Here is a 14,068-nt window from a genome sequence, read left to right on the forward strand (position 1 = left end):
TTTGCTGATCCATTCTCTTCATCTTTATATCTAGTACATATTATAACTAACACTTCCCCACTTGTCTAGTCATGGGTATTATGAATTATAACTTATTTAGACATATACATACATTTTAATCTATCATTTATAGGCATATGTGAAAGATATATCCCAGTACAGGAGAATGTATGGGAAATACTCATCAGATAATTGAGGAATCACTTGCTCAAGTCACTTAGTCCATCTATCCAGCATCAGCAAAATAATAATTCTCATTTGTCCAGGTGTCATTAGCATAATGTTCTGTTAATGAACTCTTTGAGTCTGATACTCAAATAAGTTATTTTGATCTGTCAGATAAATGTTGCTGAGTACCTACTGTATGGGTAGAACAGTTGGCTTTGTTGAATGTCAGAGTAAGCTGATAGCAACCACATGAACGTATTCCATTCCAGTTTATTGAAACGAGTAAATTTATAGCTTTCTTTGCATACAGAAAAGTGCACAAGAAAATAAGTATGTACAAAACAGTTGTGTGGCTGATCATCACTTTCAAAAAAGTTCAACTACCTAGAAATAGTTACCTCCAGTTTAGTACTTTTAAGTATTTGGACTTATAAAGGACTATTTCAAGTCTGTGTTTCTAATGGACTGAATAGGAAGCCAGCCAGAAAATTATGCCATAATAATCAAGTACTACAATTAAACATTAAACCACAGGACTTCAGCTTGGACTACTTAGGGGTGAATCAATAGAGGTTCACAAGTCCACCTTCTTGTTTAAATCCTGAGCAGTCGTTCTCTTCTTCGACCAAAAGGTGGCATTGGATGGGGTCGATCAACACCCACAAGAAAAAAAACCTGAGCATTAAGAGATAACATTAAAAAACCCCAACATTAACAAAACAAAACTCATTTTGGCAAGAACGAACCCTTCACAACTGTGCTAGCAATATAAGTGAAAATGAACTGGGAACACTTCCAAAGTTACAAGGGGAAAAATATTGCAGATATTTAGATTTTCAATAGTAACCCTAAGTCGCCTGTTCATCTCCTGTTTGTCTTCTTCATACTAGCTATGAGATTGGGGCTTCAAGCAAGTTTTCTAGTTATTTTATAAAGGCCTAGTCTGACTCCCAGTAAGGATCTGATGTATTTGGCACAGTCATATTTAGGCTCATGATGTGTTTGTTGTGTTGCTCTTCAGAATATGATCCTTCATTGCTGAGTTGAGTTCAAGTTCTACTCCATATTAGCTGCTCATCTGGAACTTCAGCTCAAAGCGTATAGTCTCCTGCTCCATGGTGGGTAGGGGGTAGGGTACAGGTTGTGCCTATTTGCCATTCTAGTTCTTGGACTAGTAATGAGATAGAAAGGAGGCTCCGGATCTGTGAGTCCTTTCACTTTTTTTTTTTTTTTTGCCCCCACGAATATCCTTATGAAAGGTAGGTGATGCTATATGAACCAAGAATGAAATAGATGGGCAAAGAGATTCAGAGGGAAAGATGAAGAGAAATGAACAATGCTTTCTTTCCCTCTTCTGCAATATAATTAGCAGATTAGAAAATAGCCTTGGCTTTGGGAGAGATTAATCTTCAGAGAGAGGAGAAATAACATATGTAAAGGTCATCAGATGTATTAGATTCTAAAGTGTCTGAGGAGAAGCTAGACTTGCCTCCATTTCTATTTTTAAAACTCTCTATAAGAGACTGAAAGAAGGTATGTTTAAAGATGGCACCTTGCTGTATCAGAATCTTTAGGTTTTGCTTTAAAATGATTTTGTTTGGAAAGGATTTGGACATTTATTCAAGATAGAATGGTATGAGGGCTTGTGGTTGCTCCATCTCCAACCAGAGATCAAAGGTAGAGTGTTCTGGAAGGTTCTAGGAATGTAATAGGTGAAGTTCTGTAAGGAAGCTACTTCATTTACATTGAAGCTAGAGAGTTAAGATTTTAATTTAGGTAAAGCCATAGTTTCAATTTAGCTTTAGCTCACACAGAAAGTGAAAGGCATTTTAAAAGTGGAAGAGGCAACAAGAAATAAGGCAATGGATAATATGTCAAAGCTGGACAAGGCCAGAGGTCAGGACAGGTCTGGCTATTCGCTTTGTCCTTGGCACTTAAGGCCAATCTTTGTGTTCCTCAGGCTCATCTGCATTCCAAGTTCCTAGAGAAATACGAAAGAGGAGAAAAAAACAACCACACGTGGTTAGACTTCTGGAATAATAAGAATGAGTTAAATATCAAGTCACTATTGTAAATGTATCCCCTAGGGCTGAAGATTGACTAGATAATGAATCAGAGCATTTAATAAAGGGATAAACACAAAGGCTCATTAATATTAGCTATTTTCTTCCCCCAGAGTGCTCCTCATCCAATGTATTAATTTAAAACGTCATTGTTGTTATGTGTCCATATTATCAATTCAATGGTTATAAGCATGTATGTATGTATGTATATATAAGAACAAAACAGTGTATATAGGATTTGGTTTTGTCTAGTTTCAGGTTATCTGCTGACTACATTACTTTTTTTTTTGGTGTACTTAAGAATTCTTTCCTTAAATGCCCAATTTAGTCATTATTGAATTAGGTAAGTATACAGTTCCAAATTGGTTACTCCAAAATTACAGATATTTAACCTTTTCCCAATTTAAAAACTAGGATCTCCCCCTCTCCCCTTGTGACCTCCTTTCTGATGGTGGGGCTCAGTAGACTCTTTTACTTACAGAAGGCAAAAGGATTTCCAAAACGGTCCCTACACACATCGGAAGATGCAGGTTGAGGAGAAGCCATCTAAGAACATAAAATCATCCAGTCAACATAAATACTCATAATTTCAAAAAACACCTTTAAATCAAGACCCCACATTCCTTTAAACACACACACACACACACACACACACACACACACACAATCACTATGCAGGCATTTGTATCATTCTAATGTGACTCATGTATGTTTTTTATTCAAAATTGAAAGTAAGGCAAGGAAAACTGTTTTGATGACATATACGATCAGAAGTGGGAAATTAAGAACAGAAGCCTTTAAGTATTTTTTTGTTTTGTTTTGTTTTGTTTTGTTTTGGTCCTGGGGCCTTAACTCTGGGCCTGGGCGCTGTCCCTCAGCTCTTAAGGCTAGCACTCTACCACTTGAGCCACAGCACTACTTCCGGTTTTTTCTGAGTGGTTAATTGGAGATAAGAGTGTCACAGACTTTTCCTTCTCCAGCTGGCTTTGAACCTCGATCCTCAGATCTCAGCCTCCTGAGAAGCTAGGATTACAGGCATGAGCCACCAGCACCTGGCTTTATAATGGATGTTTTCTATACTATTACTTCTCAGATTATACATGAATGGGAACACAGTGACTGTAATCAAGGGTCCATCTCAAATAGACTCCATAAATAAAAAGCTATTTATCCGTGTGAGGTGAATTCAGGAAGTAGCTCTGTCAGCAAACACACTGGGGTACTGGATTCTGGATTTTTACTTACTGAGGGCTGAGATGAGCTGAAGGGGCCTTTAGAGAAAGGGTTCTCGAATGCGTTCTCAGCAGATTTGGTAACTGGCAGGGCACTTTGTCTGGGAGTTGGCTTTGGTGGTTCTAGAAGATGACAAAACCAAGCCATCAGGAGACAATTTCCCCCCTCAGAATAGCACACGTTGTCTTCTAGTCAGCTTATGTTTTAAATAAACATGGTATCATACTTCTGAAATTGTATTAGTAGAATAAAAATCACCGTTGCCACCTACAAGGATTCCCAGTGATTACTACAGGGACACGCTCCCCCCTCTCCCTCTCCTTCCTTCTCAGAACAGGAAGCTTGTATATTCAGAATTCCCTCGTTTAAGGACACAGAATATAGTTAAGGCTCACCAAGGCCAGGAATCCTAACATTTCAATAGCTCTGGGATGCCCTTTCAAGAGCTGACACTAGAGGGCAGCAAGGGGCTAGCTCTAAGAATTAGCTATGATTAAAACAACAACAAAAACGAAAGGTCGACTCTAAACAGCGAATGGTTCAGTTGCCCCTAAGCCTAAATACCAAAAAGAAGCAAAGTGGTTGGAAGAGAGTTCTTCGGAGGGACTTTCTGCAGTATGACAGTGGAAATATTTGTTAGCACAGTACCGTACAGAATAGTGGGTTGCTTACCATTGATCTTGCTCAACAGTTGATTGGCATCAAAATCATCATGGTCTGCGTTCTCCTGAGGGATGCCAACTTTACTGTTGAAATAACTGGAGAAGGCACTCGATGTCCCTGCGGGAGGTTGCTCTCCTTTCCTCGCCGGTACGATGGGTGGTTGCCGCAGTTGAAAGTCCTTAAACATTTCTTTCACCTCTTTGACTTCTGTATCCCCGAGCGGGTCTAAGGCAGTGAAGGCGTCGCTGGGGATGTCTTTTGGAGGACCAGTTCTGGGAGGGGGCTGAGGGGGAGTGGCCAGAGCGGACAGCATAGAAGATGGCTGAGTGGACATGGAAGCAGGGGGGAAAATATTGCTCTGAAAAGGATTCCCCAAAGGGCTTGTGGATGACCAGGCATTGGGTGCCACAGATGGAGAAGAGCCCCAAATGACAGGGGCTGGATTAGTTGAGGCTACAAAAGATGTGGGCTGGCTCCAGCCTTGAAGAGCTTGATTTGTACCAAACACTATCGGTTGACCAAAACCTGATGGTTGAGCACCCAGCATGGCTCCGGGGACCGTTGTAGTGGGCTGACTGAAGACCACAGGCGTATTCCAAGGTCCAGCTTGAGGGGGTGTAACTGGCACACCAGCTGATAGAAGAGGGAGACAATGCTTGTCAGGAGACAACAAATTTGCAGGGGATTCTGTTTTTGCTTGATTGATTAGCATATATCAATTGCACAAAAGAACCGCATTTCACAGTGACATTTTCACAGATGCGCATATCATTCAAACAGTACAGCTAGCATTCAAATACTAGTTGTATTTCAAAACTCCCGTTCTTCTTACCACATCTTTCTGACTCTCATCTTGGAAGGGCAGACAATCCCTAATATAGGTCATGGGGGAGGGGGGGATGAGCTCTTAATGCAAACACAGACACACATGCACAACACACACAAACACACACACACAAACACATATTTACCGATGTGTTTCAAATAACTAGAATAGCCTGACAATATCAGAAAAGTGATTTGTTGGGTGAACCTATTTGTATATTCAAACCACACTGACTACTAAGTAGTTCTGTAAGATAATCCATTTGGCTTTTTGACTCATTGATTTGATCTTTTCATTTAGCAGCTGGCTTCTGTCAAGAGGCTTATGGAAAACAGCTATTACGCATGTGCATGAAGCCTCAACTTGCTTCTATCCCAAAGAAGCTATTTCAAAGTTTTCTTGCTTTCTAACGCTGCCAAAGTTGACACAGCTATATAAAGAGAAGATAAAATTTAGCCGGTGCCAAGATAGTTTTAGACCTTTATAAATAAAAACGGAGGAAAGGCTGTTACGCTGGGAGAGCTGTTTCATATAAAAGTGCTTCCTGCCTGTGTCATTCACAAACCCTTGCCAGAAGTTACAACAGAATATTGAAGTGAGAAAGGAGGAGAGAGAAGACAAGGAGAAACAATATCCTTCTCTGGTAACTTGCACGTGATCTCTCTGGGTGAATGGCTGAATTGCCAACATCATTGACATGTTCATTTGGAATTAAAAAATCCAAATCTCTCTAGCTGACCCTTTCTCTGGAGAGACTTGTTCCCGGATCTCGTTCTAATATAGAGGACATTTTCTTTCCTGTCTCTTCCCAAGTGTATTACTGAGCCAGTTAAACTGTCACCACTAACAAAATAAACCTAAATTCAGTTTCCTATTTATTTGTGGTGCTGACGTTCTGCCCTGAAAACCTACTACTTGCTTTGAGGTTGGGAGCACAACATTCTTTTGGTAAGTTTTCTTTCTTTCTTTTTCTTTTTTTGGTTGGTCGTGGGGCTTGAACTCTGGGCTTGGGCGCTGTCCTTGTGCTCTTCAGCTCAAGGTGAGTGCTCTACCGCTTGGGCCACAGCACCACTTCCAGTTTTCTAGTAGTTTATTAGAGATAAGAGTCTCACGGAGTTTCCTGCCCCAGCTGGCTTTGAACCGTGATCCTCAGATCTCAGCCTCCTGAGTAACTAAGATTACAGGTGTGAGCCACCTGCGCCCGGCTTTTGCTAAGAGTTTTCTAACTGACATGTTGAATTAAAACAAACTCCTTTGTATAACTACTTAAAGATAATAAACATAGTAAGTTTAAAAAGCGTTTTCTAATCTAATAAAGACAAGGCCTTCAAGATAGGCTTGGAAATTACTTTTGCTTCTAGAATGAAAAATATTTTGCAAATGGAAGTTAAAGGGTGGTTGAGCAGATGTCCTGTCTTGGATTTATGTAGTACTTGACTCTTCTGTTCATCTGGCCAGGAATGTATCTGTCACATTCACACAGAGTGGCGGATTTTAGAAAAGGTTACCTTCCTTCATCAGTATGCTTGTTTTCATGGTAAACTAAATCAGTAAAGAATATAATTAAAGGTGAGAATGTCTTAATAATGCTACCCGAGACTCCAAACCCAGTAAACTCCCTCCTATTCTGGCCCACTATGACTAAACAAGGCATAGGATTGGTCTTTTTAATAGTATCTTAATTCAATACTGATTTCAGTCAGAAGTTAGTCTTCATTTACATTCAGGAAAATATATAGACTTCCAGAAGACTACTTCTCTTACACCACACATATAGGTCCTAAAAGTGAGTTTAAACAAAAAGAGTTTTTTGCATTTATTTAAAATTTATTAACTGAATGGAGGGTTACTCACTAATGATCTCTACCAATTAGATGAGCAAAATAAAATAGAATAGAATAAAATAAAAGGCTAGGTGCTAGTGGCTCTTGTCTGTAATCTTAGCTACCCAGGAGGCTGAGATCAGAGGATTGTGGTTCAAAGCCAGCCCAGGCAGGAAAATCCACGAAACTCTTATTTCCAATTAACCATGAAAAAGCTAGAAATGGAGCTGTGGGTCACATAACATATCACTAGGCTTGAGTGGAAAAACTGAGGGACAGCACCCAAGCCCTAAGTTGAAGCCCCAATTTCAGAACAACAAAAAAAGAATTTTATTGTCTTTCATGTTGGACTACTTGCCCTTCCTTGGGAAAATGCATGCCTTTAGTTTTCAATCATATCAATGAGAGTATTATTTGTGAGCAAGACAAATGTATCTTCCAGGAGTTAAAGGCTTTCCCAGTGTATATTTTAAGTTAGCCTTCATTGCCATCCAACAGATTGTAGCCATTGTGTTTCTAAGACATTTATGACCCAGCTGGAGAAAACAGGGCAAGGATTAAGAAAAAGGGGAGTGTGGCATAAAGCATTAATTTTATTACCTTCTGAAGCCAGATCAAAACACAGGGTAACAAGTCAAAGCTGAGGGCTCAGCTTTCTCTAATACCCACTCCCCACCCCCCAAGATTTGCAAAGGAGACAGTCTCCCAGCTGGGTCTAGCGGAAGCCAGACCTACAACCTTCCATGGTTGGCTGAGGATCCCTGCTAGTGGACAGGGGCTATACTGTGGGGCTCAGTTTGAGTTCCATGTCCAAACTTGGAAAGATCATCAGTATTCTGCCGTTGTATACCCCAAGGCCGCAACAGGGGCGCCTAGCCAACAAGCTTCACTTAGTCTGAATAAATTAACAGTTATAGGGTCCAGCTGTATTTTCAAGCTCACTTGTTAAATATTGGCTGTAAAAATTCTTCAGGGCATTGATATTAGACTACAAGGTCTGTGATGTGATCCAGTCCCTGACACACTGCATGTGAGTTCTCTGCCTTTTTCTGTGAGAGGAGGACATCACTCTCATGGAGAGGTAAAGAAAAAAGAGCAATGAGAAAGTAGAAGCCCAGAGACACACAAAGTATTGAAGGAGAGTCTCTTGATGGTAAATGCCCAGGAGATGCTCAGAACACATGGGCTTCACACATTCACCTGGATTTTAGCCACTCAGCAGTCAGGAAATGAACACCTCCTTCTTTTGTTCCCCTACTTCTAAGATGATTAAACCGATTCAGTGTGACATTGCAGGAAAATAACACACAGACACATAGACACAGACACAGACACACAGAGACACACACAGAGACACACACACACACACACACACACACACACACACACACACAGATTGCGATAACTGTCTCTATAGGAGGCAGAGAAAGCCAAGATCCCTAGTCAAATTTTACTAAGGGAGAAAGAGTCCATCTTCATCTCTTGTCCCCCACCTCCCAGGCCAGATTCTGAGTTTGCAGATATGCCAAGAAACATTAAAACAAAGACAGTGCCCAGCAAGACACCAAAGGCTATTTTTTGAGATTTCTGAAAACTGTACCAGAGAAATGTGAAAAGAACTGGAAGCTGTGGACTGAGTAGCAGGACAAGCCCTCAGACAAAGCCCCTTCACCATTCGCCTGCAGGAGGATGCTCTGGGGCTCGTATGAGCCAGAGACACACTTATCAACCAGAAGCCATGTACATCCTGGATATCTGATTAAATTCCATCACTTCCCTTAACTTGGTGTTCCTTCCAACTTCAACTTAAACCATACCCATATAATGCTTCAAAAGGGGATGTAGGCATTGGGAAGAGGTAGCTTTCCAATCATCATGGCAAATGACAGAGAAAGTATGAATGTTACTGCTTTTCCAACACAGACAATGCAGTAGACTCTCCCATCTCACCTCTGTTTTGCCATGGAAACTAGTCTGAGTTCAGAATTCCTAACAACCCCCAGGGCAGGAAGCCATGGCTAGTTTTTCAGGTATATCCAATACTAAAAAAAATAAACTAGGATTTCTGGTCATGTAGCAACTCGGAAGCCAAACTCCAGTTACAATACAGTTCAAATGGGGGTGGCACAGAAGTAAAAGTTTTCAAAAGAAATGCTTGGGATCTCCAGTCTTGCAATCGTGGGAACTTCCATGGAGGACAGGAAGTGCCTCCTTCCTGAACACATCATTTCCTGGTGAACATAGCAGAGCCATTCCTAACTGTACCTTGAGGAACCTACCTAGACCTGCAAGGGTCCCCACTGGGGCAGGAACACTTGTTTTGAAGAGATCCAGAGGGTTGGTCTGTGGGGCTGCAGACTGTCCTGTGGGTGCCATCTGGGCTGAAGGTTCGGGGGCAGGAGGAGCAAAGATGTCTGATGCAAGCAAGTCATTTGCTGAAGACTGACAGGACAGGGCCAGAAAGGGAGGGAGAAGAGTCATTCAGCAACAATGACATAAGCTTTGATCTGTCTCTTATTCTTTATCACAAACTTGGGATTCACATAAAAGGATTTTTTTTCTATTATTAAAGTTGATTACTATTATCAAAACAACAGAAAAAGACCAAAGGGGAAATAAAAAATGCCAATCACCTCAATGGGTTAACTACTATTGGGTCTCAGTGTTTGATAGCACCTTGGAATTGGCAACGTAAAACCTATTTTTGTTCTTTTTACATTTTTATTGGTCTGGTCTTCTTATTGGCTTAAAGCTTGAAGCCAGGAAAAGAAAGGAACACTATACATTAGTATTCTAAGTAATTTTGATCATTCCACATAGGGTAGATACACTTTAAATCGTTAGACAGACCTGCATATTTCTACAAGAATTTCTTTAAAAAACTATACGTATAAAAACTGCATTTTGAATTGCTTTTGGGTGACACTGGTGAGAGGTCATAGTATCTTAGTAAAGTTTCTTTGGAGACAACTGGGTTATTAAGTCAATATTTAAAAGATGAAACAGGCTAGAGAATGTTATACCAGCCTCTTGGCATTCATTAATAGAATACAACAGATGTGCAGGGCAGGTGTTAGTGTGGGGATGGGAAAGGGGGAAATCACAAGAACTCTTGCCCCTCCCCTCCCAGAACGTGACGATCAAACTTACCAGCAGTATAGAAGCATAGCAGCATTAAAAATGAAACAAAACAACAACAACTTGTGTTTAGTATTAAGTGACAAGGCATGCAAACAGAAAGCAGTGAGAAACGCTACTGCAAAGCTCAGAAAGAATGGCGATTAAGGGGAAGCAGTCCTGGAGAACCAACGTGCCTCCTCCACCCTCTAGTTCACAGCCACACGGGAAGCCACAAGCGCAGCAGGACGAGAGCTTGCATCACACCACCCTTTGGTACCGAGCATGCGCTCTGCTAATGGATAGGTGGAGAAGACAATTCACCTTAGCAGTCCTTCTGCCTCTTCCTGGTTTGGTACTTTGTGGAGGTGGGATAATGGCTATGGAGTCATGTGGAGAGGACTGGACAGGGCTTTCCAAGTCCTGCTTTACGCCATTCGATACGGACAGTCCTTTGAGGGGGCTTCCCACAAAAGGGTTCGGGGAAGATTTGGTATGGAAGCCGTTCTGTTCTCTTTCAGATACCCCATTTTGAGTTCTCACTGCTGGCTGGCTTGGCCATGGGCCAGCCTGAGATTCTTGTTTGCCAGTCCGGTTAGAGATCTGGTCAAATTGTTGACCAAAGTAATCAACATCACCATTCAGGGGCCCATTACCCAGGGGAGTAGACAAACTATTCAAATTCTCTTTCTTCTGCTCTGGAGATTTGAGAGAATCAAACGAAGAGGGTGTCGATTGGTCTGCTTGTGCAAAAGGATCGTCACGGAAAGGATCAGGATTAGGGGTGGGAAAGAAGTTGAGATTGGCAGAAAAGGCATTTTCAGGCAAGAAGGCTGCCTGAGGCTTTGGTCGCGGAAGAGAGCAGGAGGTGATGCCGTTTGTTAAGAATGGATTTTCTTTTAAAGAATTCTGATTGGTGTCGATTTCAGAGTTTAGATCCACTAACAGGATATCTTTGCTTTCCTAGCACATTTGGGAAGAAAAAAAAAAAAGAAAACAAAGAAAGTGTTAGTCCATGTTATGACTTCAAATGAGAAAACCACATACAAATGACCATGATTATCACCATTCCCATTAGATTTGGTCTTGAGAAGCTGGGTGGCTGTTAACCCTTCTCATCCACTGCTCCCTCAAAGTGGTTACTGACTCCGGACTAGTTCTCCTGCCCCTCTCTCCCTCCCTCCACACAGAGTTGTTAACCCTTCCTTAATTACAATCCCTGCTCACCTGAGTCCCTGCACACAGCTCATTATCAGTCTCCTTTCAATTCTTGCCTTTGACAGTCTTAGGAGAATTGATTGTGTTGATACACAAAATCATTGTATTTGCGACTCAAGATCTGTTTCTTAGTATACTTTGAACCTGAATGTGTGAAGTGACTTGGCAACCTTGGTCTTACCTGATGTATGTACTGAGTCGTCTATTGAATGCCTATTAGCCTCTTAGCAGCACCTTCTTCAGTGAGTGAATTCATTGCTACATATTTTTTCATATTTTATAGTTTTATTTGCAGTGTTGAAAATTGAACTCAGGGATTCACACATACCACACAAGCATCCTACCACTCTGCATCTTTGTCAAATACTTTCCCCTATCATTGACCCAGTTCTATCCTCTGGATGGGGTGTGCAGGAAAGATTTTTTTTTCTTGTTGGTCAGGGGACTGAACTCTGGGCCTGGGTGCTGTCCCCCAACTCTTCAACTCAAGGCTAGCGCTCTACCACTTGAGTCACAGCGCCACTTCCATTTTTTTCTGCTTATGTGGTGCTGAGGAATTGAACCCAGGGCCTCATGCATGCAAGGCAAGCACTCTACCACTGAGCCACCTTCCCAGCCCTGGAGGAAAGCTTTTTAACTTTTTGATCACAGCCAGCAAGCAGGTCTCCTGAAAGGTTTATGGCTGTTGTTGAAGGCATTAGCCAAGTTGTACTAATCATCTAACCGTACCATCTCTTCATTGGCCACATTCTATCTGTATTGTCCTATGAAAGCGATTCAGATGTCACACAAACTCTTGTATACTCTTTCATGGCGTGGCTTACAGATGCCTGTGTTGTAGGCAGTGATCTTAACTATTTAGAACTGGAGTGAATTTGTTACTTTTGATTTGTATATAACAAAGAGACGTGGGTTTAAGATGTAATATTAATATATATCAGGCACAATGACTCCTGGTTCATGTAATCCCAGCTATATTGCAGACACAGATTGGGAGCATCATGGTTTGAAGGTAGCCTAGACAAAAAAGCAAGATTCTAGCTGAAATATAACTATTGCACAAAGGGTTATTGGTATGTATGGCTCCAGTGGTAAATGAAACACTTATCTAGAAAACTCAGAATTCTAAGTTTAAACCTAACAATTAAAAAAAAAATCGATCTGAAAACTATACCCTAGACTTAATTCTATTTTCTCCCTATCATACCAGAAAAAGATTAGATTTTAATTATTTGTTATCTTCATTATTATCTATTTTTTGGGGGGGATAAAAATAGCAAACCTGATAAACCTAGCACATCCTTTTTTTGTCAGTTGTGGGGCTTGAACTCTGGGCCTGGGCATTGTCCTTGAGCTCTTTAGTTCAAGGTGTGCACTCTACCACCTGAGCCACAGTGCCACTTCTGGTTTTTTGGTAGTTAATTGGAGGTAAGAGTCTCACGGACTTTCTTGCCTGGGCTTGGCTTTGAACTGCAATCCTCAGATCTCAGCCTCCTGAATAGCTAGGTTTATAGTATGAGCCACCAGCACCTGGCTCACTTCCTTTATTTTAATTAGTGACATAATTGTTATTCTCCCTGGGATAGGAGGAATCACACTGACAGACCTTTTTGACTGACTCTGATTCATTAGTTCTTAATTATGCTAGTCATAGAAGGTTACTAACAATAAACACTGCTCAGCTAAAGGGGAGTAAGGAAGATGTCTAGCATTATTTGATCATGGGAAAAAAACTTTAAAGGAATATTAACCTTTCAAACCAGTAAGTGCAAAACATCTCCAATAGGGATCCTTGTTGTTCAGAGAAAAGATCAACTTTGAAAAACAAAAAAAGTTCAGATCCTATTTTATATCCATAGAAGAGATAACAAAATCAGACTTAAAAATCTTTTCTCTTTCCTTACTTTGAATCATAAAGGCATAAGCCAGATTTCCTCTTTATAACTAGAAGCCAGTCAAAAGAATTTGTAATTTAGAAAATAATTTAATCAACAAAACAGATTGAATAACCTATCAATAAAGAGATGTTTAAGTAATCAAGACACAGGGCAGTGCGAATTATAAAAGCTTGTGATTTCAGCATTCATTCATTTGTTCTGTGCCACCTCTAGGTTAGAACAGATGGGTGTTCACGGCTGGCAGAGTTCTCCTTTTCAAATATTTCCAAAGAAGTTCTTAGGACACCAAGCAGGAGCCACAATGTTAGACTTCTGAATAGTCACCCTATAAGTAAAATGTATAAGGCTCTCCTCAGGTTGGTGTGGTTAACCCAAGATCAAGAGTCTACATCATAGACCGTGACAGGTGAGACTCCTCATCCACACCTTGATCAGAACTTTATAGCTTCTGTCCTTGACTGCCAACACTACCCGCTTAGCCACCATTCAAGAAACAGGCCCCTAAGACATGAAACTGAATTACAGGCCTTGTTCTTTCTTTCTTTCTTTCTTTCTTTCTTTCTTTCTTTCTTTCTTTCTTTCTTTCTTTCTTTCTTTCTTTCTTTCTTTCCTTTCAGCTACGGGAAAGGGCACATAAAGCCAACTGGAGGGGTGTCTGTGCAAAGGCTTTACTCAGTTCTGTAGCTCTTCTTTGGGTCAGCTAACCTCCTGTAACCATTTCAGCTAAACTGAGGACTTCTCTACTCAAAGCCTTCCTGCTACTTCTCACATGTTTTAATATAAACTTCACTAGGCCAGCTGTCAAAATGACCTGCCATTAGCATCCAATTTTATGCTGGCTATTATCTATTTCCTTATACACTTCAAAGGTGCAACTCAAATTCAGGTTCCTTACAAAAACCTTTCCTATTAATTTTTCTAGTTCAGTTTTATGCACTTGTCTCTTAGGGGGTACATACAAGTGTATTCATATGGCTGAACCTGGCTCTCTGATTTTATCCCTTGGACCAGATGTAATTTCCTTAATAGTGGATCATGCCTTATATACTTCTCACATGA

The 14,068-nt window shown here is 40.8% G+C and overlaps 1 protein-coding gene across 4 annotated transcripts in view; it reads right to left on the bottom strand.

Annotated features, from left to right (window-relative positions):
* Positions 1–418: 418 nt before the first annotated feature.
* The window catches only part of Dab2 (DAB adaptor protein 2), a 51,380-nt gene continuing 37,730 nt past the window's right edge, over positions 419–14,068 (bottom strand). For 3 of the 4 annotated variants that reach the window (XM_070041086.1, XM_070041084.1, XM_070041085.1), the window contains 6 exons: positions 10,218–10,856; positions 9,056–9,218; positions 4,137–4,760; positions 3,477–3,586; positions 2,711–2,777; positions 419–2,149 (listed from right to left, as the gene is read on the bottom strand). In XM_070041086.1, coding sequence (XP_069897187.1) covers positions 2,148–2,149; positions 2,711–2,777; positions 3,477–3,586; positions 4,137–4,760; positions 9,056–9,218; positions 10,218–10,856 — 1,605 coding nt within the window. In that variant the 3' untranslated portion in view covers positions 419–2,147. The remainder of the gene's footprint in view (positions 2,150–2,710; positions 2,778–3,476; positions 3,587–4,136; positions 4,761–9,055; positions 9,219–10,217; positions 10,857–14,068) is intronic. The other variant, XM_070041087.1, reaches the window with a different exon arrangement.

Source organism: Dipodomys merriami, unplaced genomic scaffold (assembly GCF_024711535.1).
Source record: "Dipodomys merriami isolate MVZ:Mamm:240054 unplaced genomic scaffold, mDipMer1.0.p SCAF_30, whole genome shotgun sequence".
Classification (NCBI taxonomy): Eukaryota; Metazoa; Chordata; class Mammalia; order Rodentia; family Heteromyidae; genus Dipodomys; species Dipodomys merriami.